This window comes from Pteropus alecto, unplaced genomic scaffold (genome assembly GCF_000325575.1).
Source record: "Pteropus alecto unplaced genomic scaffold, ASM32557v1 scaffold226, whole genome shotgun sequence".
NCBI lineage: Eukaryota > Metazoa > Chordata > Mammalia > Chiroptera > Pteropodidae > Pteropus > Pteropus alecto.
This window is the reverse complement of record NW_006440132.1, coordinates 6253476-6280441: the sequence shown is the minus strand read 5'-3', so window position 1 is coordinate 6280441 and position 26966 is coordinate 6253476. Positions and strand designations below refer to the sequence as shown.

The 26966-nt window shown below is 49.5% G+C and overlaps 1 protein-coding gene across 6 annotated transcripts in view; it reads right to left on the bottom strand.

Moving 5' to 3' along the window:
- The window catches only part of AKNA (AT-hook transcription factor), a 52600-nt gene that overhangs the window by 17338 nt on the left and 8296 nt on the right, over positions 1 to 26966 (bottom strand). For 3 of the 6 annotated variants that reach the window (XM_015593368.2, XM_015593371.2, XM_025050441.1), the window contains exons 4-14: positions 26353 to 26434; positions 20020 to 20406; positions 16123 to 17189; positions 14296 to 14370; positions 9112 to 9268; positions 8153 to 8307; positions 5479 to 5538; positions 3457 to 3584; positions 2741 to 2948; positions 1007 to 1161; positions 725 to 904 (exon numbers count right to left, since the gene is read on the bottom strand). In XM_015593368.2, coding sequence (XP_015448854.1) covers positions 725 to 904; positions 1007 to 1161; positions 2741 to 2948; positions 3457 to 3584; positions 5479 to 5538; positions 8153 to 8307; positions 9112 to 9268; positions 14296 to 14370; positions 16123 to 17189; positions 20020 to 20293 — 2459 coding nt within the window. In that variant the 5' untranslated portion in view covers positions 20294 to 20406; positions 26353 to 26434. Of the gene's footprint in view, positions 1 to 724; positions 905 to 1006; positions 1162 to 2740; positions 2949 to 3456; positions 3585 to 5478; positions 5539 to 8152; positions 8308 to 9111; positions 9269 to 14295; positions 14371 to 16122; positions 17190 to 20019; positions 20407 to 25502; positions 25680 to 26352; positions 26435 to 26966 lie in introns of those variants that run through there. The other 3 variants (XM_025050442.1, XM_015593372.2, XM_006917105.3) reach the window with 2 other exon arrangements.

Here is a 26966-nt window from a genome sequence, read left to right as displayed (position 1 = left end):
CCTGATGTGGGCTGCGCAGCCCCGTCCTGGGAGCCAAGCAGTCCAGGCCACAAGCTCTGAGTCAGACATCCCTGGGTGCCCACCCTGGTTCTGCCACTTCCTAGCTGCGTGACCTTGGGCCAGGCACTTCCCCTCTCTGAACCTCACTTTTCTCAAAACCCACCCAATACACCACATGGGAATAGTATGGAAACAAAGGAATTTGCATACCATTTCCAGTATTGCAGCTATTTCCATTAACTTCCATCTACTCAAAAAGACTTTATGTCACTATTATAAATAGAAGACTAGTATTTTGCATTACAAATGGAAACTAACTTTGAAAATAAATATAAGAAACAGGAAAACAGTATTATCATATTCTAGATAGATCCTGTTGCCTGCTAAAGGCTATGGGCCTGAGGCCTGCTCCCTTTTTATCTCTTTCTCTCTATTTAAAGGAAGACCCAGAAGGGCATTAAAGACATAATAGCACAGAGAGTCTCTCTGTGATGTACTTAGAAGGTCTGAGGCTGACAAGGAGAATAATGTTACTTAATGCTTTTTCTATCCTCCCGAAAATCACATCCCACATGACCCAAGTGCTATTAGTGCATACATTCTGGAGAGATGCTGAGGAAAGCCATTTCTGAACCGTGAAGAGCTTTCTACCTCACTGAGACAATCACCACCTTTGTAGTTTCAGAGCTGGTGTGGGACAAGTCGGGGAGGTTCATGGACTTACTTAAGGGGGACCTTGTGACTTCTCTCAGCCTGCGCCAGGGTCTGCCTCGCGGGGAGCCTGGTGGTGTCTGCTTTTAATGGCGCTGGAGCCGGCCCATCAACTTCCAGGGTTTGGCCCTGTTCCTCCTCTTCTTCCTCCTCTGCTTTCACGGCTTCTGGGAGGGACTTGACACTGAAGTACCTACCAAAGGACACACAGAGGAGTGTGACCTTTGCCCAGATGGGACAGGCAAGATCCAGCCACTGGGCCAGACACCCTGGCTCCCTCCTGGTGGGCACTCACCGCTTCAAGAGCCTCTGGAAGTCTTGCTTCACCTGCAGCTCCTTGTGCCTGTGTGGGGTCGGGAGGCCCAGAGGCCTGTCCTCCACCTCACCGCCAACAGTGCTCACCTCCACATTCATGTGCGATGAGCAGGGACCAAGGCTGGCGGTGTTGGGCTGAGGGCCAGAAAGGATGAGGGGCAGAGATTCAGCAGATACCTAAACATCACTTTTTAAGAACCTACCTCAGGTCAGGCTCATACTGGGTGCCGAAAGAGTAAGAAATAGATAAGACTCATCAACTCCATCACACTTTTATGTATGTGCAAAATGTAGAGACCAGATCATGTGATCTTCAGTACTGGCTGCCACTGATTGAGCACCTACTATGTGCCAGGCACTGTACAGATATCACTTTGCAACAATCCCACCAGTACATATGGTTATTATGACCCATTTTATAGACATGTAACTGAATCACAATGATTTGCCCAAAGTCACACAGAAGTGAGGGGCAGAGCTGAGATTCGAACCCAGATTTTCTGCCAAAGGCACCTCTCCTGCCTCCCCTCGATTCCAGTATGGACACCCAGCCCCCTATAACACTTTCACTGCGGGGGCATGGGAGCCCCTCAAGATGAGGCACTCAGGTTTTCACCATTAGTACAAGAGATAGTGTCTAGTAGTTTTTCTACCTTGTTGGGCAGAGCACAGCGTGAGAGAATTTCTCCTAAATCACTGGGCCCCAAGATGTCAGCTATCATGGATATCTACCAGCACCCAGCTCTTTACCAGCCCCTGCCCCACCTAACATACAGCCCCTTCTCCTGCTCTATTTCCCAAGTCCTTCAGCACAGGCAGCAAGGCCTGGAGACTCCACCTCGGTCACCTATGTGACCACTCTACCCTCAATTTGCTCCACTGCAAAATAAAGATTGTGATGGTCTCTTACGGGCTGTGATGTGGAATGGAGAATACTTGACAAAGCCCCTTCCAAGTATGGCCCTTGTCCAGCATTTCCCGTCAGTGAACGGTCCCCAAATCCATCCGATACCAAAAGCTAGAAGCCTAGAGCTCATCCTTCGCTTCCTTCTCACCCCAATTCCAAGTCCAGTCAAATGTGCCTTCTAGATCTCTCTCAAGTCCATGTTCATCTCTCCATCTGCCCTGCTACCTCCACATCTCTGACTGGCCTTCCTGCAAAATCTTCTCATGTGGTATCCTGTTGAAAATCCTAGCAATTTAAGATCAAATACTTGATATGACCCACCAGCCCCTATGTCATGGGGCCCCCTGCCTCTTCAACTCCACCTCTCAGACAACTGCCCCACGCTTCCATATTCTAGCCACAGGCCCTTTGGACAGGCTGTTTCTCCTGCTGGATGGCTTTTCCTCTTCTTACCTGGTAATTCGTACTCGCCTTCAGATCTCATTTAAACAATTATTGCCTCAGGGAAAGTGTCTCTGACCCGCCCCCCAAACTCAGTTATGTTACCTTACTGTCTACTCTCAGAACCCCATAATCATCCTTCACAGCATTGCTCAAAATTATAATTAAATAACTGTGTAATTAGTTCAACTAGACAGAAAACTCCATGAGGGTAGAAGCCACCGATTTTTTTGTTTCCCACTGAATTCTCACCATGTGTCATGGGTCCTGGCATATGGCACACACTTCATAAGTATGTAGTGAAGAAGTCAATTAATGAAGAAGTGAATGAAAGCAGGAACAGAACATGACTGGGCAAAGAGATACCTCAGGGCAGGGGGTCTGGATGGCCGGCGTGGAGGCTTCTGCTGAGGGAGAGGGCAGGCACGTTGGCTGGTGCGGGGAAGGTGTGGCCGGGGGTCTGTCCAGAGGCGAGTCTGACCCAGCTCGCTCAGGCCCCTGCTGGTTCTGGTCCACGTGGTCCTTTAGCTCTTCTAGGCGAATTCCCAGCTGGAATATCTCTGCCTCCAGCTCCCTGGAATGGGGAAACATCAGAGCTGGGAGCAAGGATGGCAGCCCCATCAGGCAGGTCTGGGAGGCTGTGCCTCAGAGCAGACACCCCAGAGAATGCCCACAGAAGCTCTATTTAACACCATGATTTACATTATGTGGAGAACTTGAAATAAACAAGATGAAAGTGGACTCTACTCGGAAGCAAGAAGCCTCAACCCAAGTCCCCCTCTGCCACCAATAGCTGTGGGACCTTGAGTAAATCCCTTCTCCTTCTGGCCTCAGTTCCCCCATTCTCTAAAGAGGGGGGTTTCAGCTCATACTTCCAATGTCACTACTTATTGCAGTGAGTCCAGAAGGACACAAATCTTAGCCTTCAATATGCCTTCATTTGGATATGTGGTTAATTAGAATAGGACTTCTCTCTGTTCCCCTGGTATATCAATTATGAGGATGAAGTGGGCCCGTCCTGGGGACTCAGGGGACCTGGCCTGCCTTACCTGTCCTCCCTGACCTCCCTCCCCAGCACGTACCTGCCAGGATCAAATTTCCCAGGAGTCTCCTTGGAGCCGGCAAGCTGCTGAGCTGGGTGCTGCTCCCTGCAGGCCTTCAGATACTCTTCCTCTAGGGCCGAGTGGGCAGCCTTTAGCAGCTGGAAGCCCTGAAACCGACGAGGACAGGAAGGCCTGAGTGCCGAGACCCCACAGACGACACAGCCCATGGAAGGGCCATGGGACTCACTCTGGGTCTCGGAGGCCTCTGGGCCCCCAAGTCCCTGGGAGGCTGGGGTTGGGACCCTCTGGAGTCTGCCTATCCTGGTCGAGCTCTCTGCCATCAGGCTGACATGTCAGAGGCACAGCGTAGAGACTTGGCACCAGCTCCAGAGAGCACCAGTCCTTCTTGGGTAGACCTACAAGAACCCCAATGTTCCAAGACAGTTTTAGTGTTAAATATATTATCACTATGCCCCTCATAAGGACCTAGTACTTGAGAGACCATGGGTCCTCATCCTTGATTTGCAACATGTGGGTTTTGGAATATTAGTCACTCTTTTCCCAAATGCTTATAGATGACCAGGACAGATGATGTTATCACCATCGTACTGTTCATAATAACTAATATTACTGATCATTGAGGCTCTATGCTAAAGCACTTTGCATTATTCACCTAACCTTTAACATAATCCTAATGAGAAGGGTACATCATCATCTTCGTTTAAAGAGGAGGAAACTGAAGCACTGAGAAGTTATTTAAGTTGGTGATGGTCACACAGTGAGCGAGAAAGTTGTAGAGAAGTATTTGAACCCAGGCCATCTGGCCTCCAGAGCTCATAGTAAACATGATAATAGGTAAAAACTACAGGAAGTGAGATCATTATCCCTGGCTTTGTATCATCCCATCCTCTGCACTCTATACTGACGACAAACTGAGGCCAAGGACAACCTAGAGTTTAGCCCCTAGTCAAGCCTGATCTTCCAACAGCTCCCAACTTCCATGGATATGAAGGAATTAGGATAGAGGGGAAGAAAATGAATGGTTTTAATTTTCAAAGTCCTTGATCATCTACCCAATTAGATAATATAATACATATCACACATTTGTAAATGGAAAATGCATGTGACATCTGTATAATAACAGAGGGAAATACTTGGCTTATAATATTTTCTACAAACCAGATGTATTACATTTGCCTCTCTAGGCCCTCGAGTGTCAGCTGGGCTCCCTACCCGCTGGCTTCCTGTGGGGTCTGTCCAGTGAGAGACATCTATGAGAGGTCAGAGGGCAAGAGGAGAGAGACCTGGGGGGAACGGCTCTGGGCAGGCACTAATCCCTGGGCTTCTCTGTTCCTTGTCAGGCCCCTGATGCTGCCATACCCCTGCTAACCGCCCCTTCACTGACCCCCACACTCCCAGCTTTGAGAGCTCCATCTGCTCCTTCCTGGGACCCAGAAATCTACATTTTATATATGATGACAATTATATAGAAATACCAAAGTCTGAAAGGAAATAATGGTTAGATCAGGGGTCTACCCCATTTTTCCCCCCTAGTTTTCTTTTTTCTTTCTTTCTTTTTTTTTTTTTGGTAATTACTATTATAATAAAAAAAATAAAAGGGCTCTTTCTGGTTGCTGACAGCAGGAAAATTGGTGGGAAGCCATGCAGGGCCGTGATTATGACCATGGACTTCGGAATCAGATGACCTAGGTCGAGGTTCTGCCGCCTATTAGTTGTATAGCCTTCAAGTCACCTCTCTGGGATTCGGTTCCATCCCAGTTAAATGGGAGTGATGACCGTAACTGCCTTGCTGGGTTTTTATGATGATAAAATTAAAGAATGTTCATCGAGAGCTTGCCACAGTGCCTGGCATACCACCATTATTGCTTAATAAATGGTAACTATTGCAATATAATGGTCATTATCATGGAAAGCTAAGCAGAGGCTTTTGTTCTAAAAGGAGACACTATGTCTGGGATTCTCTGGCCTGTCTTGCAGCAAACAAGGCTTCAGGGACTCTGTGATAGGAGGCAGTTATCTGGCAGCTCCAAGGGCAACTACCTTGAGTTGATCCTGGGGCGTCAGCCGTCCTGCCTGCATCAGGCCCACAAAGGACTCCACCTGGACATTGGGAGGGGAAGGAAACACGCTCCATTAATCCAGATCCTGGAAGATGAGACCTGCACACTCCCACACTCAGCCACATTCATGCTTTGGCACAAGGAGCTAGGTCCCACCTCGGAATGGGGGTTTTCTGCCAAGCACCGAGAAGCATGTGCCAGAAATTGACTTCACCACTGACCTTGGCCGTGGCAGCCTTGGGAAAAATTAAAGGGGAAGGAACCTCCAGGAATTTATCAACAGCGAAACATACTTACTCATGTGCATAAAGACTTATGAGGCAGAATATTTATTGCAGCATGGTTGGGGATGGGGTGGGTTTGGGGGAGGAAACAGTTTAAATGCCTATCTGTAGAATAGTAAGCAGACATGGGGAAGAGAAAGGCACATGTGTATGTTCTGATGTATACATGCCTCCGAGACCTACTTTTCAGAATCAAATCAAGGTACAGGACAGTGTTTCTAGCAATGCTACCATCTGTAGAAAACATGTGGAGAATAAAAAAGAAAAATGTAAATATATTTGCTTGTGTATGACAAACTGTCTCTAGAAAGATGCACGAAACTGAAACATCAATTGCTTCTGGAGAGAAGTGGGTGGCGGGGCAGCAGGAACGGGAGGGAGGCTTTCTACTACATGTACCCTTTGAACTCGGAACAAAGTGATTTATTGCCTACCCAGAAACAATTATTTAAGTTTGGGACATTAAAAGCATTGTAACTGTATAACGTCCATATTTACGTGATCATTTCTCTAAATGCATGTGTGCTTGCTGAGCATTTCTGCATGGAACAGAAGAGCAAGGGTGAGAAAAAAGACTTTGTACTGTGTGAGAGTCTTTACCATATGCATCTATCACCCTCACAAAAAAATATAGTAAGAAAAAAAGGCAAAGGCTAATTTGGGGATCATTTTTAGGACAGCTCTAGGTCATTGCTGAAATATAGAAATTTATGTAATATAATTATGTCATATAATCTACATAACAAAATAAAAATATAATGAAAGCTACAAACCCCATTTTAAATTTTTGAATAGCCATATAGAAATAGGTAAATTAGTTTTAATAATATATTTTGTAAGCCTAAAATATTATTTTAACATGTAATCAATATAAAAATGATTAATGAGATATTTCATATCCTTTTTGTCACGCTAAGTCCTTGAAGTCCAGTATGTGTTTTCCACTTACAGATCACCTCAATTTGGACTGGCCATAGGTCAAGCACTCAATAGCCACGTGATTAGTGGCTCCCACATTGGACAGTACAGCTCTGGATCATTAGGGGTCAGCTGGTGTCCCGACTCCTGCTCAGTGCAATGACCTTGGCTTTGCTTCATTTTACAACAACGCAGGGCAAGGAGAAATGTCTCTCCAGTTACAGAACCCAGAATGGTGGTGACAAAAAAGGAGTAAAGTACTTGTTCACACTATTACAACATGGACGAGTCTCGAAAACATTATGCTAAGTGAAAGAAGCCAGACAAAAAAAGACAACTATTTTATATGAACCCATTTGTATGAAATGTCCAGAATGGGCAAACCCACAGAGATAGAAATTAGATGAGCAATCTCCGGGGCCTGGGGGAAGGCACATGAGGAGCGACTGCTTAATAGATAATGGGTGACGAAAATGTTCTAAAATTAATTGTGGTGATGACTGCATGACTGTGAATACTGTAAAAACCACTGAAGCATTAACTTTAAATGAGTTCATTGTAATACATGTGAATTATATCTCTAAATAAAGTTGTGAAAGAAAGAGATTGAGAGAGAAAAAAAAAGGAAGGAAGGAAGGAAGGAAGGGAAAAAAGAAAAGAAAAGAAAGAAAAGAAAAGAAATGGTGTTTTTTCTTTGAAGAAATTTATTTTATGGACATGGTGACATATGAACTATTGCATTTCACTTTTTTGCATTGACAGCTAGAAAGCTCAAAACCAAACATGAATCTGGTAAAGTGTTCAGCGTCCAACAGAACATTTTATTTATGCACTTCACTCTAAGTTCATTTTTTTTTTTTACCCTTACTTCCCCTTTGCCCCAGTTTCCTCACTTCCGTTTGCAGAATGTGGTTATAATATATGTTTTCTGAGCTGCTTTAAAGCACTTTTGGAATAAAGCCAAATGCATAGTTATAAACAGACCTGCAAATAATTCTCAGTTCTTTGGACTATTTGATGAAAATATAAAGGCCCTTTGAGAGGCGACTGAGAATTGGTTTCTGTAATGAAATGAACTAAGAAAGTAGGGTGATTTATCTTGAGGAGGAAAAATAGAGTGGAGGTTCTATTATTACCCCTCCAGATCCTGAGAGAGCTGAGTGTCCCCCGGGGGCCAGTGAACCAGGAGACATTTTTAAGCACAATCGGAGAGAGTTTGATGAGATGTAATGCCAAAAAGGGAATTAAACCTATCATGGGTAACAAGAAGGAGGCTGGAGCCATGTGGCCTCTAAAACCCAGGGAGAGGCTCACGTTTTAGAGATAATCAAGTTAACTTTGTCGGGAGAGTGACCAGTGAACCTCACAGAGAGCCTCTCATCCAAGCAGGCTAAGGTTCTGCTTTCTCCGGGTGACATATATCTCACCTGGCAAAGCTGGGGTTCCACTCACCTTGGCCAGGAACCGGCTGGCCTGAGAAGCCAGCACCTGGGTCCGCTCCACTGAGGGCTGGTCCTGGGCGATGCCTGGCTTCTCCAGAGGCCACCCTGGGGTGGGTGCGCTGGTAGGCGAGGAGGGGCTCGGGTCTCCCTGAGCTGATGGCCACCCTGGAATAATACACAACACTGAACACTGGGGCCAAGAACAGTTTTTCCTGGGCCTCGGGTCTCCCTGAGCTGATGGCCACCCTGGAATACACAACACTGAACACTGGGGACAAGAACAGTTTTTCCTGGGGCTGAGAGATTGATGCCGTACTCAAAACCACCACCTCCATCATCAAGTTACAGCTCCGTCATCTCACAGTCACGCCATCTTCACACAGGTGTGTGGGAGTGGGCTGGACAGTGCTGTCCCCATTTATAGGAGAGAACGAAGTCTGAACCTGCCCTGGATCACACAGCTGGAGCCAAGCCAGGCCTCTGGGTTCCCAGTCGATAGTGTGAGCTCTAAATCAGAAAGATGTGGATTCAAATCCCACCCTCCCCCTTGCAGCAGCGTGACCTTCAACATGAGCTCACCTGTCCGGGCCTTGGGCTCTTCAGCTGTTAATGGTGTGACACCCCTCACCAGGCTGACATGGGGGTTAACTGGGATGTGTGTGGCAAGGCTGGGCACAAGGCCTGGACCCCATATGGGCTCCACAGTAACAATGTTCTTTGTCATGCAAGTCACCCACAATCACCCAGCTGCTAAGTGGCAGAGTGACAGTTTCCCCTAGGCTGCCGTGGTTCAAAGTGGGATACTTTCCACATCTCCCTTTGACTTTTTCAAATCAAAGGGCCCAGAGAGGAGCCTCACATACTCCCTCCTTCCCCCAGCCTGAAGCCAGTACCACCCCAGAGTGAGTCGAGTGTCCCCAGAGCAACATCACAAGAAGAATGAAGCCATGTCTCCTCTCCCAGACTCACCTGAGGCCTCGGAGGCCTGCGAGGCCTCATTGGGGCCTGGCCACCGCTCCACAGAATGGGGCTGTGGGATGGTAAAGGACAAGACCTTGGTCCCCTGGGGCACCGTCCCTGTGTGGATACTGTGGCTGGGCTGGGGTGGGTCTGAGTACAGGTTCACCTGTTGGGGAAAGAGGCACAGGCAGAGCCAAGTCAGGGTTGAGGCAAACCCACTCAAAAGGCCTTACCTTCGTTCACACCATCACTTAGGCGCTCAACAAACATGACTATAATAATAAATGCTACCTTTTAACGGAGCCCTTGGGTGGGGGCCAAATACTGGGCGAAGAGTTTGCATCTCATTCTCTCTTTCTGGCACTCTCAAAAAGGAGGCAGGGCAGGGACCAACATCCCCATTTTACAGAAGGGAAAACTGTGACTCAGAGAGGTTAAGTTACTAACTCAAAATCTCCAGCTGATAAATCCTTGGCCTGGGATTTTAACCTGGCTTTGACCCCAAAGTCTATGTTTTCCATATTAATAACGCTATGATTTGTAATATAGCCACGATATTATAATTACTATATTTAACATATATAAGTGCAATAATATATAATCAATGTGTATTAATAAAAACATTTCCAATAATAATTATTATATTGCTAATATTAGCAATTGATAGTTGTTTGGGTGAATGAGTAAACCAACACATGAATGAACTACTCTCTGTGTCACCGGGGATGGATTTGACCTGGTAACTAGCCCTGTGTGTGAGAGAAGACTGGATGGAGTGAGGCAGATGGCCAAGGAAGACCATCTGAGGCTCAAAATTAAGAGATCCATGTGCCAAACGGTGGTTTAAAGCAGGGCTGGCAAAGTTGGTCTGTTTTTGTGATTAAGATTTCAGTGAACACAGACATGCTTGTTTGTTTAGGTATTGTGTATGGTTGCTTTCATGCTACAACTGCAGACTTGAGTTGTTACCATAGAGACTGTGTGGTCCACAAAACTAAAAATATTCACTCTCTGGCCCTCTGCAAAGGAAGTTTGTTGATCCCTGGCTTAGCATGGGAGCTCTGCAGAGCCGGAATTCACGGCCACCTTGAGTCCTAGAGCAGCTGACTTAACTAACCTTTCTGTGCAAACTGCTCAATAAACAGCAGCTACCGCCCTCACCTTCATCATCACTATCACCACTGTCATCACCACCATCACCATCACCGTTGTCATTATATAGCCATCCCCTGACCTCCAGGCAGGTCCGTGGAAAAGCTACTCCCCTGTGGGTGGTGCCCCAGTGCCTCCACTTGCAGCTCCACAGGATGTCAGGCAGTTTATCTGACTGCCTGCTGCTGCCCCAAGGTCGGGGTAGGCCTGGTAAAGGGAGACCCTAGCCCCGAGGCAGGCAGTCTCTTCCTGTTTAAGCTGTTCTTCACATCCTGGTTGTAGGAGAAAAATCTCTCCCCCACCTCACCCCCACCCCCACTTCCACCCCCACCCTGCCTCCAGCTGCCTCCTCCTCTTTCAGGCCCAGCCTCTGATGAGAACAAAGCTGGATTTTAATAATCCCCTCAGCCATCTGCTCAGACTCGCCTGTGGGGGCTTGCCCACCAGCACCCCTTTCCTCCCAAAGTGACCCAAATCTGGGGGAAGCCCAGCCCTTCATGTCTTCCCCTGTCCTACCTGTTCCTCTTTCAGCCTCTGGCTTGCCCCCCAAGGCCCAACCCACAGAGCAACAAGAAAAGCAGCTTGCAGCATTGTCTCAGGGATCAGAGGAGCTTGAAGCAGAGGGGTCAAAGGCTTGTGCAGATTCCCTGAAGTCAGGAGCTGAGGGTAGCTGTGGGCAGCTGAGTTGTCTCCTAGGACACATCTGGGACCCACCCCTGGGCTTCAGGGCACCCCTTTTTAAGCCAGGATGTCCGATGGTGCTTCTTGAGGCTGGACTTGCTACATTAACCAGAGCGGGGTGGATCAGTGAGTATGGGAAATATTGGGTTAAATAACTGACTGTTCTCTGCACAGATGGGTTTCTCACAGCCTTTAAAATGCTAATAGAATTTATGAATGGGGCAAGGATGGAGAGGGAGTGGAGAGAATAGGAAATATTTCTCCAGCTCCTCTGAACAAACTTCTCTTGCCCCCTTACCCCTACCCTATCCCACCTCCACTAGAGGTGGACCAACCAGTGGCCATCAGAATATACGCTTTGGGAAAGGCAGTTTTATGTCATCCCTTGATTCTTTCTGGGGTAATTTCTGGTCTCCTTAGCCTCCCAGATCCCCCAGCAGCTGAGAAGCAGCTGAGATGGGGGACAGAGGCTGGGGGGAGGTGACAAAAGCACAGAGAATGTGTGAGATCACCATAAACTCTGGCCTTATGCTGGTCTAGAAAACAGAGCCAGCAGTGACTCCCCACCAGCCCTGGCTCCCGGTCCCCACCCAGTCCAGATTCAGCGATACTTCCAGGCCAGGCCTTGGGACTCCCTGGTCAGCCTCCCTGGCTATGGAGCCTGCATAGTCTGGTTCTGCTAGAGACTGTTCTATAAATAGTGGGCTTTAGAGCCTGACTGCTGGGCTCAAACCCCAGCTCTGGCACCTACTTATTGAGTGATCTTGGGCAAATTGCTTAAACTCTTTGTGCCTCAGTTTCCCCAATGGTAAATTACTTAGGACGGTGGTCAGTAAACCTCACTTCTTACTATTGTTATTATCATTATAAACACCATCATTCTGCCTCATCTCCGTGTGTCTGCCACAGATTCCATACAGGGTCTGTCAGGCTCACCCAGGCATGGGGAGAAAAGGGCACCCACTTTGGAGTCAGGCAGACCTAGGTTTAATCCTGACTTTTAATCCCTAACCAGCTGTGGGATGCTGAGCAAACCACTCCACCTGGCTGAGTCTCAGTTTCCTCTCATGAAGAGGATCAAGCGAGGTGACCCTGTGAGTACACTTAGCCTGGGCCTGGCAGCTTTTCACCACTTAGCAAAAACCTCCTTCCCCTGGATCCCCACTGTTGCTGGGCCCCCCCTGCCAGGCCTTGCCTGGGTGCTCAGGACAATATCCGCAGCCTGGCCCCCTCCCACATGGGTCCAGTCGTCCTAGGGGGCTCTGAGCAGAGTGAGGGGCTCGGCAGGTCCAGGGCTGCCACTCCCACCAGTTCAGCCTGAGGGAGCAGGGCCATTTCCACCTCTCTGACAAAGGCTCAGAGCAGGAAGCCTCTCCAGGGTCTCCACATTCTGTAGAGCTCTGGACAGGGCGAGAAGCCCGGCAGGAAGCCCTAGGCCCTGCGGGACTGGGCAAGTCCCCGCTCCACCTGGGCTCCCTGTCCTCTTTAGCATGCTGGGATCGTGGGCCCTGCCTTACTGCTCCCTAGGGCAGCTGTGAGACTGGGGTCCAGGAGCATACTGTCCTGCTCCTGAAAGGGTCCAGATGACCTGTACTCACCCTTCTCTTGAGAAGAACCCACATGCCAAAGACTCATTTTTCCAGAAAGTTGGAGTGAGTGATCTGGCACTGAACCACTCACAGCCTCTCCTCCTTTCCCTCCTATGTTCCTTCACACATGAGACAGGGGTCTGAGTCACCAGCCAGGACGCTGGCTCAGGTGACTGCATATGAGGAAACTCAAGTCCCCACCGGGTTGGGAGAGCACCCAGGAGAGGAGGCACCACCACCACTGTGCTCCCACTGTATCCACCCCTGCCTGTGTCTGTACAGTGCCTGGCACATGGGCACCCAAAAAACACCTTCATGTTAATATTAATAATAATAATAATAATAATATTCCCTATCTCTAAGGAAGAACTTGCCAGGTGCCAGGTCCGTGCTTCCCCATATACTGACTCATTCCCTAAATGAGTAAAGGAAGAAGAAAGGAAAGGAGGGAGGGAGGAGATGCCTCAAGCCTCTGCCCCTGACCATGACCTTTGGCAGCCTCTGCCTCTCCTGGGGTCCCAATTCCCCAACCTGTAAGATGGGGAACTGAGGGTTTGGACCTGATGACTAGCTCCTTTCCCCTTAGACCTTCTAGGAGTCTGGAGCCATGAGAATGTGGTTTCCCCAGAAGCCTCCTCTACTGTGCTCCCCAACTCCCCCAACCCTTCCACCCCGGAATCTTGCTTAGCAGTTGAGAGCTGGAAGGAGGCTTAAGATATTGGTTTCCAGAAGGAAGGTCTGATTAACTCCCTTCTATAGATGTGTCCAAGGAGGCTGAGATGGGAAGGGACCTGCCCGTGTGTGAGGCCAGTGTGGGGACACAGAGACCTGCTCCTAAAACAGGGCCCCTTCCGTTTTGCACATGGCTGCCCCCACCCACACTTAAAGAAGCCCTTCTAGGTGGTTGAGAGCAGCTCTGTGGCAGGGGGAGGCATCCTGAAGCATGACAGGGGCAGGCCCACGTGGGGGCCCTGAGAGAGGAGGCAAGTGAGAGGTGGGTCTGCATCTCTGCACCTCAGCTCCCACCCCCTCCCTCCTCTGCTACCTGATGAAGCAAGAGCGGGGTAGGAGGAAGGCAGGAAGCCACAAGGGGCTGCCGCAGGTCTCACTTCCTGCCTCACCCCAGAAAACGAGAAGGTCCTACATGCAGAATTCACAGCTTCCTCCCAAGCCTAAGTGGGGGCTGGGCAGGATGGCAGCCAGCTCCACTGGAATCATGGATGGATGTCCCTCTCCATGCCCCCCTGTAGCACACACTTGGCACACGCTCACTCGGCACTGGGTCAGGGGATGAAGGGTTGAGGCTGTGGTGCATAGCGAGGAAGAAGAAAGGCAAAGTTGTGGTCCAGGAAGGATCAGGCGCAGGAAACACCAGGGTCTAAGCAGAAATTCTGTGCTACTCCCTTGAGGCTCAGAGAGCCCAAGTAACGTCCCAAAGTTCACATAGCTTATCAGTAATAAAGCTAGAAAGTGCGTTCAGGTGATCTTCACCCCAGAGCTCATCTAGAAAGAGAGAGCTCTTGGTGAAATTCCTAGGGACCCTAAGTTCTAGAAATCAAGGTCATTAAAACTCATCAGTGGTAAAGGAGATTGAGCCCAGAGACCACTGCTCAAGGTCATGGAGTGACCTTTTGGTAGAACAAGGAAGGACTGTGTTCCACTACCCCCAGGGTCTCAGGAGGCAAGAGGCAGTGGCCCCTTTCAAAGACTAAGGGAAAGTGTCATCTCCAGGGGGCCAGGCCCACACCTCCACCCCTCCCCTGCTGGGTACCTTGGCCCCCAGGCGCAGCTGGTCGATGGTGTTCTCGGCCTCAGCATACTTGGTGAGGAGCTTATGGTAGTCCTCCTGCAGGAGAGGGAGAGCAAAGCAGTCACCCACTCAGGCTCCTTGCTGTGGCGCTTCACAGGGAACCTAGCGCCCAAAAGGGGCTTCTGGGTTCCTCAAAGTGAAAGCGCTCAGTGATGATAGCTGAGCAGACCCCTTCGGGCTCACATGCAATGCAGACCCCTATGGCCAAATTCAGGACAACTCATCCACTGTCCCCTTCCACCAAACCAGACAATGATTCAGGGACGGGAGACTCTGGGTGGCTTTACCTTGATGCATAACCCTCGTCACAGAGGACCACAACTGCTTGCTTCCAAATTACCTGCCTGTCTGTGGGCTCTGTGGATAACCCACATCTGTCTTCCCCACTGTTCTATTCCCAGCTTAAGTAGTATGTGCTTAATAAGTATTTTTTAACAGCTGAATGAATGAATCATAAGGGTCTCCTTGGTAAAAAAATAGAAGACTTGAAAATTATAGTCACTACTTGCTTTAAAACTGAAGAGCATGTTAAAACAAGTCATTACAGGGGAAAAGCCAAAACAAATGTCATTGGTAATTTTTGAAGGATGCTAGGGAACTGACACATGGTTCTGAAAACTGGTAATTAAAAGGATAGAATCAAGCATTTCTCCCATCTTTCCTACCTGAACAAGACCTTGATAACTAACTAGTTGATGAGAAAAGTTCAACTTTATAGAAAATTTCCATCAAATAAATGCAAAAGGGATGATAGCCTGAGGATACCAACATTTTCACCCCGAATGAAGGACTGGATCAAGGCAATGGACATCAGTGGCCGCTCACATCACAGGTGAGAAGCCAGCAGGCATCCCCTGCCTCCTGAAGGGACCACCCATGATGTGCTCTTGCCAAAACTCCCTACCCATGTGGTGCTCCTGGTCTGGAGGGGAAATAAATAGGTGATTACAACCCAAAAAAGCCTCTGGCTCTAAACTGACAACATGCAGGACAAAGAAAAGACAATGGAACATAGGAACAGACATCAGATCAGAGGGAACATCAGCATATCCAGAATGTGGGAGACTCTACAGGACAGAACTGGTTCCTTAACAAATAAATTACAAGGAAGAAATAAATTTGAAAAGAAATGCAAAAAAGAAAAAAACGGGGAGAGACTTGAAAGACACATTGGCCAAATGCAGTATATGAGTGTTTGGATCCCGATTCGAACCAACTGAAACAAACAAGCCGTTTATGAGACTTGGGGGGATCTGAACACTGACTGAATCTTGGATAATATTAATGAACTAGCATTAACTTTTAGGTATAGTGTTGTGGTTATGTTTAAGGTAGAATCTTTATCTTTAGACGTACAGACTAAAATATTTTTAAATAAAATGATCTGATGGCTAAATTTGCTTCAAAATACTCCAGTAGGGTGAGTGGGGGAAGGGGTGAAGCCATAGATGGATAAAGGTCGCTGGGGGCTGGGTGATGGGTATACGTGGGTGGAGGTGGGGCGGCGGAGGGGGGGTGCTCATTATACTATTTTCTCTCTTGCATAATGTTTCAAATTTTTTACAGCAGAAGTTAAAAACAAACAAACACAGACTTATCTATCCTTGCAGCATGAGTGCAGTCCTGCTCGTTTTGAGCAAAGGGCTTGGAGTACAACCTTCTCTCCACCAGCAGGGGATTCCTAGCCCAGCCGGAGGCCTCCACCAACCTCCCATCCCAACCAGCCTCCAACGCATCCAGGCCCACAGATGCCTCGACGACACACCTACAGAAATTAGTCCACTTTACCTGGAGCTGATTGATTAGCTTGGTAGCTTGTTCGGGCGTCTGAAATTCTTGGGGTACCTTGGTGATAGGGTGGGTAGGAGGTGGGTCCTTTCCCAGGCAGGCTTCTCCACTGCTCAACAGCACCTCCCGCACAATCTCGGCAGGTGACTTGAAGATCAGTGGCCGAACAGGGTCCTGAGGCTGCCTGTTGTGTCTCCTAGCCTTGGGGGGGCGGTAACTCTCATCTTTGGGGAACCTCACCCGGGGTCCCACCTTGGAGAAATCAGGGAGAGGGTAGTTCAGCCTCCCCCGGCCGTACTTGGGGGCATCAGAAGATGAGCAGCCAGCCAGAGTGGCTCCCTGCCTGGGCAGTGGCCTTTTCTGCTGGACTGGCCTAGGCGGAGTATTCAAGGGGCTGATGGAGCCGGTGAATCGGGAAGGGAGAGCCTTAGGTGACGTCCGTTTCTGCTTCCAGGCTTGGTCCCCGGGCTGGGGGCAGGAGTAGCTGGTAGTTTCTCTCCTCCATGTATCTGCAGGACACTGGAGGCTCTGGGGTGCGGGTGCTGAGGAGTCCTGGAATTCTGTGGGGGTTGCCAGAGCAACACTTCCTCCGGTTCTGTCGTCTGGGTTTAGGAGGTGGCGACTGGGGCTCTGTGGTAAAGTTTCTGTCAGGGCAGTGGGCTGGGGGACATTGGTCTCTCCTTCCCAAGGAGAATCAAGGCTGTCACTAGGTTGGTCAAGGCTCATGGTCCCGCTGCTCCAGGACCTTGCGGAGTTGAGGTCAATGGTTGGGTTGACCTCGGAGTGTTCTGGAAGTTTTTCTCCACTGGCTTGTTTGCCAGAGGCTACCCAGCCTGTGGCCTGATCCCACCCCATAGCCTCAGGGCTGGTGTTTCCACTGTCTCCGGAGCAGAGACCAGTCTCATCTCCCAACCTTGGGGAGCTCTCTCCAGCTTCCTCAGCCTCCTGATCTCCAACGGCCTCATCTGGCTCCTCTTCCATCATGTCCGGTTGAGGATCCTGCTGGGGGAGCCAGTTGAGAGGCAAGCTGGAACCTTCTGGGCTGTCCACATCCTCTGCTTCAAACTCTAGAAAGACAGGTCATTGCTTAGCATATGTCAGGTCTGGACTCACTGTGGAATGTTGCCTAAGTCATTTCACCCTTCTGGGCTTTCATTTCCTCATCACAGTGGTGATGGCAAGACTCCCGATGAGCTGCCACATGGCCAAGTACTTACCTAACATCTCCTCTATCTGACTCAAAGGCCCTCCAAACTCAAATCTCAAACCTGGTGGTCCCCCATGTTTCCTGTCTCAGCAAATGGCAACATCATCTTATCTAGTTGTACAGGCCAGAAATCTGGGAGGCATCTTTGCCATCTGTCTCCTCTAAGCCCCAGAATCCAATCTGTCACCATCACCTCCTATAGAGCTGCCAAACTTACCTATTGCTCTAAAGTCCAGCTCCACTACCTTTGCCCAAGATTACATCCTCTCTAGCCTGGACCACTGCAGTAGCCACATAATCATCTCAATCCTCAACCTCATCCCTTATCTGAAAACTCATCAATATCTTCCTGTTGTTCTCAGGATAGAGCTGAACCTTAAATACGGTCCTGAGGTCCCTGCCTCCAACCCCCATTAGCTCTCTTGATCCATTTCTCTCCAGGGTCCCCCGCATCCCCCATCTCTCCCTGCTCTAGTCATGCCACATCCTCTCCCACCACAGGGCCTCTGCACATGCTAATCCCTCTACCAGGGTTTTCTTTCTTTCCCTTGGCTTAGTTAGCTCCTATCTGTTATTCAGGCATTAGCTCAAACTTGATCTGATCAAGAAAGTCTGGTCAGATCTCCCTTACTAGATCAAATTCTCCCTTAATAGACTTTCACGGAATACCTTTACTTTGAAATACTTATCACAGCTGCAGTTTTCCACTTATTTATGTGATTGTATCATTAATATTTTTCTGCCCACTACATTGTCAGCTCCATGAGGGAAAGGACACCCTCTGTTTTTATTTACTATTGTATTTGCAGAGTAGGTGCTCAGTACTTGACAGAATGGAAAGAAGGAAAGAACGGAAGGAGGGAGTACAATAAGGTATGCAAAGCTCCTAGAAAATGGATAGTTGTTGTAATTATTACATAGTAGGTAGTCAAGAAATAGTCATCCATTCCTCTACCTATCCACTCACCGATACAACACCCACTCACCCATCTATCTATGCATCTATCCATCTATTTATCTACTCAGCCACTCACCACTCATTACCCATTTATCCATCCATCCATCTACGCATTATCCATGCAGTCAATGTTTACTGATCACCTACTCTGTCCTAGATCCTATGTCAGCCTCTGGGATAGAGCCAAAGCTTCGTGAGACACAGTCTGCATGCCACCAAACACAGACTCTCTACTCTGGTGAGAGGCACCTTTGTCATAATCCTTGTTATCACTCACTGCTCCTGTAGGATCTTTCCCCTACCCTCGGCACCTCTACATCCTTCAACTCCTTAAAATCTCCTTCAGCAAGTCTCTCCTGTTTACAGCAGCACATTTGAAATCCAGAGAGGTTAAGCATCTTGCCAAAGATCACACCGTCCTGGACCTGGAATCCAGGTCCCAGCCATGCAGGCCAGTTAGTTTCTGCCACTGAGGTTCATGCCGTAGGATGAAGAGAGTGAGCTTTGGAGCCAGGGAGCTCTGCGTTCCATCCTGGCCCCTGTGATCCCTCACTGGGTGTCATGGGCAAGTAGCTGACCTCTCTGGTAGTCCTTCCTAGACTGGAGGCTAGTCCCTCCTACCTGGCAGAGTGGTGAGGAGGGCAAGTCCCGGGCTCTGCCTAGCCCTACACCTGGCACACAGTAAGGGCACAGGACATGGCAGCAGCTGTTACATCATAGCAGGGGGTTACCATGTGACCTCGGGAAGAGATGTCTCTGCCCTTTCATCCCAGTACATCCCAGTAACCATCCTCTGAGGGAGAGTTCAGAAGTGGTTCCCTAGCAGGTAGCTGTGGGCAAACCTGACATGAGGAACTTGAGGTCTTGGCACAACCCACTACCAGCTTAATGGCTTCTCTACCATCCACGGGGGCCTGCCTGATTTGCAGAATCTCAAGACAGGGGCGTTTCATTCATACTGTTAAGTGCAACAGGCATCATGCATAAAGCGCTTACTGTTCTCAGTGGTGTTATTACTCTAATTTCACAAATGGGGAAACCAAGATTCCAAGAGGAGAAGAGACTTGCCAAGCCAAACTAAGAAGTTAATCTAAGTTGGTCTTGGTGCAAAGGGAAGAGTTATTTTAGAAAACAAGGGATGCCAACATTCCCATTGCTAACTGGGATTCTATAAAATCTTAAAAATGGGTATAACCCCTGGACCAAGCAATTTAAACTACCAAGGTTATTATCAAATCAAACGTACAAAGATGCGCTGATATTCACCTCTGCATTATTTGTAATAGTAAGAAATAGAAGCTACCTAAATGCTCAGCAGTAAGAGATGGGCCCAACAAATTTCAGAATATCCATGCCATGGAATTCCTAGTCAAGCGTTAGGAATGACTTGACGAAGAACATTTGATGAACTGAAAAACTGTTCATGTCTATTAAGTTACAAAAACCAATATAGCTTGTAAAATACTGTTCCATATTCATATCACATTTGTTTGGAAAAGAGTTATCTGGATAATAAGTAATTTTTAGTTTTTCTTCTTTTTGCTTATGTTTTCTGATTTTTCTGCAATGAACAATAATACTTACATAATTTAAACTTTAAAAATTTTAAACTATTGACTTCATAAATTTTAATTAAAAATTTTCTAAAACTCCCTCCCACTCCCACCTACCACCAGAAAGTGGGATGTTTAGGGGACACCACTGTGAGGTTGGGGGCGGGGGTCACTCTCACCCTCTTCCTCAGACTCTCCCGATTCAGGATCCTGGCGCCCATCAGGCTGCAGCTCCAGGTACCACTCCATTGGCTTTAGGTGCTGCTGGGCCAGGCGGAAGTCCTCTAGGAGCTCGGGGCTGGTGGCACTGGGGAAGGGCCCCTCTTTCCCCCAGCTGTGTGGGCCGCTCCCATCAGCATCCTTTTCCTCCTCAGCCCAGGCCCAGCGCCGCCGCTGGGGTCCCTTCCCCAGGCCTGGCTCAGCCCAGTGGACCTCTGTTCCTGAGCTGGCCATTGGGCCTGACTTGTACTTCACCTGGGCCACTTCATCTTCAGGAGACGGAGCTGCCACTATGGGCACCAGAGTCACCGCCAGCTCCTCTCAGCACCAGCCATCCTGTCTGAGGTCTGTCGGGGACACAATCAAGGGACAGCATTAATCCTCGAGCCCCCTCCTTTCTTCAGAACAAAAAGTTACCAGCAGGAGCTCTGGAATCAGACAGCCCCGGTTCAGCTCCTGGCTCCATCCCCTTGAAGCTGTGTGACCTTGGGCAAGTCACTCTGCTTTCATCTTCTTCATCGGTAAAACTGGAATAATAATTCTTCTCTCCCTCAAGAGTTGTGTAAAATTACCTGAGATACAGGGTAAGGAGCCAGGGGCCAGCGCACTGACAGATGTTGAATGTGTGCTAGCAATTGTTACCTTGTGTCAGGCTCCATGTGTGCGACTGCTGGGCACAGGCCCAGAGCGATGAGCGATGACGGTGGGAGCGGGGTAAAAGGGGGTGGCAGGAGTCCTGTGTAGGCCTAGGAAGTCAGGGAAGGTCCCATTTAGAAGCCACTTTCTCTGGAAACCTTTCCTGACCCCCATTGGGTAAGAATTCAGGTCAGGATGGGGTGATGGTGGAAAGACCACTCCACTACCCAAAATAATTGAAAACAGGTACTTAAACAAATACCTCCATGTGCTCTCTCCCACGTCTGGGATGCCCTTCAAATGCCTGAATAGGACCTGGGTCTGGCCACCACTTCTTCTGTTCATGTTCATGGCAGCACTACTCACAACAGCCAAAAGGTGGAAACAACCCAAACGTCCAACAACAATGAATGGATAAACAATTCGTGGTATGCACACACAATGCAATATGAATCCGCTATAAAAAGAAATGAAGTGCTGACACATGCTACAACACAGACGAACCTCAAAAATATGTTAAGTGAAAGAAGCAGACACAAATGGTCACATACAGTATGATTCCATTCACATGACATATCCTGAATAGGTAAATGCATGAGAGAGAAAGCAGACTGGTGGTCACCAGGGACTGAGGGACAGGGAACTGAGGAGTGACTGCTTAATGGGCACAGGTTTCTTTTGGTGAGGATGAAAATGCTTTAGAACTAGATAAAGGTGGTGATTGTACAATATTATAAATATACAAAATGCCACTGAATTGTTCACATTAAAGTCGTTAATTTTATATTACATGAATTTCACCTCAATTTAAAAAAAAAGAAAAAAAGAGCATTCCAGACAGGGAGATCAAGGAGTATAAAAGCCTAAAGGCAGGAGAAGAGACATGGAGGTTTGTGGTACTGGGGACAGGGGCTGGGTGCTTTGACAGCAGAGAGTGTGGGCAAGGAAGGTGGTGGCCAGACTCAGGTCCTATTCAGGCATTTGAAGGGCATCCCAGATGTGGGAAAGCACATAGAGGTGTGGCCTAGAAGGTCTTCTCTGGCTGCAGAGGGAACTGTGGCAGCGGAAGGATAGCTGAAGAAGGGCCCCTCTCTGCCTGCTTTCTATCCTCTCTTTCCTTTTCCTTCTCCCTCTTATCTCCTCTCGTCTCCTTTCTCATCCTCCTGCTATGGCCAGCACTCCCAAAGCGCCTCCTTTGTGCCAAGTGCCACAGAGAGAACTGGAAACACGAATCTGACAGAGCAGCAGGCATGGTCCCTCCCAAGGAGCTCGGGTGGGGCCTCCAGGAGCTCATACAAAGGCCTCACTCTACAGGTGGGCAAACTGAGGCCTAGAGAGCTGAGGGGCCTTGCATGAAGCCACATATCAGCCAGGACAGGCTGGGGTGAAAGGTCACCTGTGGCTCAGGTCCACCCGGGCTCCTCCTTCCATGCTGCGGAGACATGAAGTATAACTCCAGGCCTCGAGGTACAGACAGGTCTGTCACTGTAGTCTCATGAGCCTTGGGTCTTGGTCAGAGCCCTCATGTGTATGGATGAGAAGTCAGCAGGCAACTAGTCCTTGATAGAAAGTTCCCCGGGGAACAAGGGCTGGGGTAGAAACAGGGACTAACATTCTTCCCTTTCTGGCTACAAGCCCTGCTCCTTGGACAGGGGCTCATCCTCCCCCCTTAAGAGTCCTCTCTCCCCCAGAACTTCCTCCGGATCACCCTGCAAGCATCTTCGTGATCCCGTTGCATGTGCTGCGCCCGCTCATGCTAGCCCGGGCTAGAAGCTTTACCTGAATGTTCTCGATCTGCCCTCACCTTAAACAGGTGAGTGAGTCACAGGAAAACCATTTTTCAGATGAGAAAACCGAAGCTCAACATGGAGTAGTGAGCTGGCCAATATTACCCAGCTGCTCAGGGACAGAGCAAGATTCGGAATTGTCAGTTTCGGCCCAGTGGTCTCCATTTTTTTTTTTCCAATTACACAACTCATCAGTAAAAATATATATTTGCCTGCACACCTAATATGTATTTTTTATAACTTCATATACATGTATTCTCATGCTATCACATTACACATATTAGAAAAAATATATCTAAAAATGAATTTTTAAAACTGTACAGTAGAAAATAAATATTTTAAAAGGACCTTCTAATCTTTTTCCCCATATCCTCTGGGGGGCTGTATCCCTCTTAGAAATCCCTGCCAGTGGGCTTAAGCTTGAGTGTTCTTACGAATTCTCTAAGAATGCAGATTCCTAGGTTGACCCAAAGAGAGCTGGACTCTGGGATAGCCCTGGGATAGGTAGCCTGGGACAGGGCCCAGGAATCTGCATTTTAAGCAAGCACCCCGGGCAAGGCCCGCGCTTTATGTTGACTAGGCCTTCCTGCTCCTGCTGCTATGGCAGGTGTGAGAGGTGCCAAGAGCCGCTGCTCTTCTATTTCTGAAACCTCTGCAGGAGGAAGGGGCCAGGGGAGGCGTGTGGTTTTTTGATTTTTTAAAGGGCTTTTTTTCTAGCCGTGCCACAGAGCAGCCTGCCCAATCACAGAGGCCTCTGCGGCACAAAGAGGAACATCCTGTCCCCTGGGATGACTCAGTCATTACAGAAATCTCACTGTGACCAGGAAGGGCCACATGTTCGGCGCAGTGACGGCCACTGGCTGGAGTTTTGCACATGCGCAACAGGCTCCGAAACCTGTGAGCCTGTCCTGAGCAGGACCTCCTGACTTCCACGCAAGCCATGGCCCTCGGTGCCATGGAGCCTGGGACCGGCCAGTCAGCTGGCCAGTCAGCAGCACACGTGAGTGCCAACCACATAACAATCTCAGGCCGGGATGAGGACACGCTCTCACTGGGCTGCTGGGAAAGAAGCAGGCTGGGCGTCCAGAGGTTCCCAGCCTGGTGCTGCTGCCCCATGGTGAAGTGCTGGGCTGAAGTTTACCTCACTGTAAAATGGAGAGAACACCACCTGCTTTTGCTTTTGGCAAGACGGTGACGCCCTGCTAGGGCGGGCTGGGAGACAGCTTAATGAACTTGGGTGACCCATTGGCTTCTGAGGGCAACAAAGTAACAAAGATATATGTATATAGCACCCAGTAGGTGCAAATTAACTTTTAAAAAAACCTATGACCTCCTATTGTGTGCCAAGCACTATATAAGATACAGAAATACAGAAATGAGTAAAAGCATTCCAAAATTTCAAATGAACGTGGGGGAAGGGAACGACAATACAGAAGGCTTATTGAAGAAGCAATAAGCTGACCTTGAGAGAAAAAGAGGATTTTGAGGGAGAAGAAGTGAGGAGGGCATTCCAGAGAGAACAGCATAGGCAAAGGCACAGCAGTCTGAAAATATGAACAGAACTTGATGGAAAGCTGTGGGCAGGGGTTCTTCAATGGCATCCAAAGGCAGGTTGCTCCAATCAGCCTCCATGAGGGCAGCAGGGCTGCTCCCAAAAGGCAGTGGGGTTGGGTGAAGGCTCCAGCCCTGTGAGCTGGGGGCTGAGACCAGGAAAGTCCCATTAGCACTAAGTCCCCTCAAGGGCTGGGCTGCCAACCCTGAATAAACTAGCCCCACAAGGAAGCACCAACCACTCCTCTCTCCTTATGTACATCTCCCCACATCCACCCCACCACCCTGCCCTTGGCCCTCTCAAGGGTCTATGAGACCCTTTTGATTTCTCTTTCCAGTTCCTGAGTGGGTCAGCCACCCCGACTCAGCAGCTTCTCTGACCCTTCAGCCATTCCGAAACTGAGGACCCTTCCTGTTATGGCTCCATCTCTCTGGTTCTCCTCTGCCAGCTACAGCCGTGCAGCCTGCCTCCACCTCCCCCTACCTTCAGAAGCTCTTTCCCATTCAGCCAGAGCCCTACTTCCATGGCACCCTGGCCCACCTCGACCCTGACCATGACATCTCCCAGATTTGGAAATGGAGCCACAGAGAGGTGGCGGACTCTCACAGACCTTGCAGCCAGGAAGTGGGGCCCAGGGGTTGAAACCCAGGGCCTGTGACGGAAACCAAGCCCATCACACTTATGGGGGGTGGGCAGGAGGAAGGGGAAAGAAGACCCCCTATATCAAGTGACCGAGCTCCCTCCTCCAAGAAGGCTGGGCTGTTAGGGTCAGAGCCCCAAACTCGGCCACCCTCTCTGACCAGCTGGCAGGGCATAGACCTGCTGTTCTATGTAGAAACTGTGTAGTTAAGTAGAAACCAGCTGTGCAGAAACAGACCCACGAGGAAGCACCAGCCAGTGTCCTCTCCGATGTACGCCCTCCAGCCCCCAGCTCTCTCCAGTGGCTGAGGCCCAGGAGAAAGTGGAAAGCTGCCCTGGCTGCTGTGGACTCTAGTCCCCGCTAGCTTGAAGAGATAGGCTGGGTTTGCTGGATTGTCCCCAGCTCCTCTCCAGGCCTAGGCGGCAGAAGGGGCCACTCCTTCATGGACACCCTCTGCTGCCTCCTGGCCTACTCCTCATCTGTGCATCATGTCTGAGGCCCCTTAGCAGCCAGTGAGACTAACTCTCTATGTACACAGATGAGGGCACCCAAGGCACAGAGAGAGACCAGAGTTTGTCCAAGTTCACAGAGACCAGAATCAGAGCTCTGACTGGAATCCAGCATCCCGAGGCTTGAAGAAATCCCCTTCAAATCCACCATGCCCCAGGGGCTGGGCTTCCTCAGCCCTAAACTGAGAGAGAAGTAATACAGCTGCTGCAGCTGCAACTTCCTGGCTGGGCTGGTCCAGCGGCCCTGAACTGTCCCAGAGTCTGTGACTGGCCTGTCCAGAGGGCAGGCAGCTTCCTCCGCCCTCCTCCACTCCCTTACCTCTCTCAGGCTCCACCATCCTGCTGGCCCAGGCTCAGAAGACCTGAGTGTGAGGTCTTTGTTCCAAATCTGGGGAGCCCCCTGCCTCCATGGCGCCCTGGCCCGCCTCCAGGACACTCTGCCAGCCCGAGCTGCTGCTCACAGACAAGCATCTCTCCCCACCTCTCCCCGCCCCTGCTGCGGCTGAGGCAGCCTCGCCTAGGCAGGAAGCGCCCAGCCTGATTTCCTACAAGTGTTTGTCAGAAGGAGGGGGTTTGTCTGAGTGTAGAGTGAGAGTGAGCGGGAGGAGCTTAACCCCTTGCAGGCCCTCTGCGGGTCGCGCTCTCCTACTAAAGGATTCATGGGAACTTCCGACGTCAGGGCTTGGAACCATCTCAATCAAAGTACAGAGTGGGGAGACTAAAGCCCTAACCAGATCAGAGGCTCGGCCAAGGTGACTCAGCCTGGAAGGAGACCTCCAGCAGCTTCAGGCCTCTAGGAGCTTTTTCCATAGCCCCTACCCTCTAGGATGTGACCTTGGCCAAGGCTCCCTCTCTCTTTAGGCCTCAGTGCCCATCTATACAACAGGAGCTCAGACCGGATGCTAGCTTGGCACTTTTCCAGCTCTCTCTGTCCTGTCTGCCAATATGCAACCCATTATCTCGGCGAGACTGCAACAATTCCTGCCATCCCACCCACTATCCTTGCCCCAAGCTAGGCCTATAGCTAGAGTGGGATTTTCCAGGCAGCATGGAGATGGGGAATTGACTGCTCAGGTGAGTTTCCTCTGTTATTCCCAGGGCTCATCAGAGGACAAGCTGCTTTCTCCCAAACTCCCCTCAACCCATTCATTCATTTGACAGGTACTTACTGAGCTCCTATAGTATGCTGGGTGCTTTTCTAGGTGCTAGGAGTACAGCAGGGCACAAGACAGGCCAAGCCCTGGCTCCACTCTGAAGACATAGACAACAAGCAAACACAGAGAGGTGTGAGGCTGGAGCAGTGATCCATATCCCAGGCTGCTTTTGGTAATACTGATGCCTAGGGCTCACCCAGACCAACAGAATCAGTCTCCGGGCATCGGCAATTTTAAAGTGTCCCAGGTGACTGGGATATGTGGCCCTGGAAGAGAATCTATGGGTCCAAGTGCACTGATTAGGGAGGGTGTGGGATGGCCAGAAAGGTCTCTGTGAGAAGATACATTTGATCAAGGGACTGGTAGCAAAGGGCAAGCCACAGAAAGGGCTGGTGGCAGAATATTCTGGAAGGGCAAATGCAGAGGGCAAGGTGGGAGCCAGCTGGGCTTTCCCTGAGAACAGCAAGGCTGTGTACCCAGAGCAGAGAAAACCAAGGAGAGGCGGGAGCCGGGGTGGAGGGCCAGGCTCAGGGTGCGGTCTCCTCACGTATGTGGTTCCCAGCTCTGGCCCTGCTCCTGATACAGGAATTCTAATTCAGGAAACGAACAAACGAACGAAAGAAAGGAAG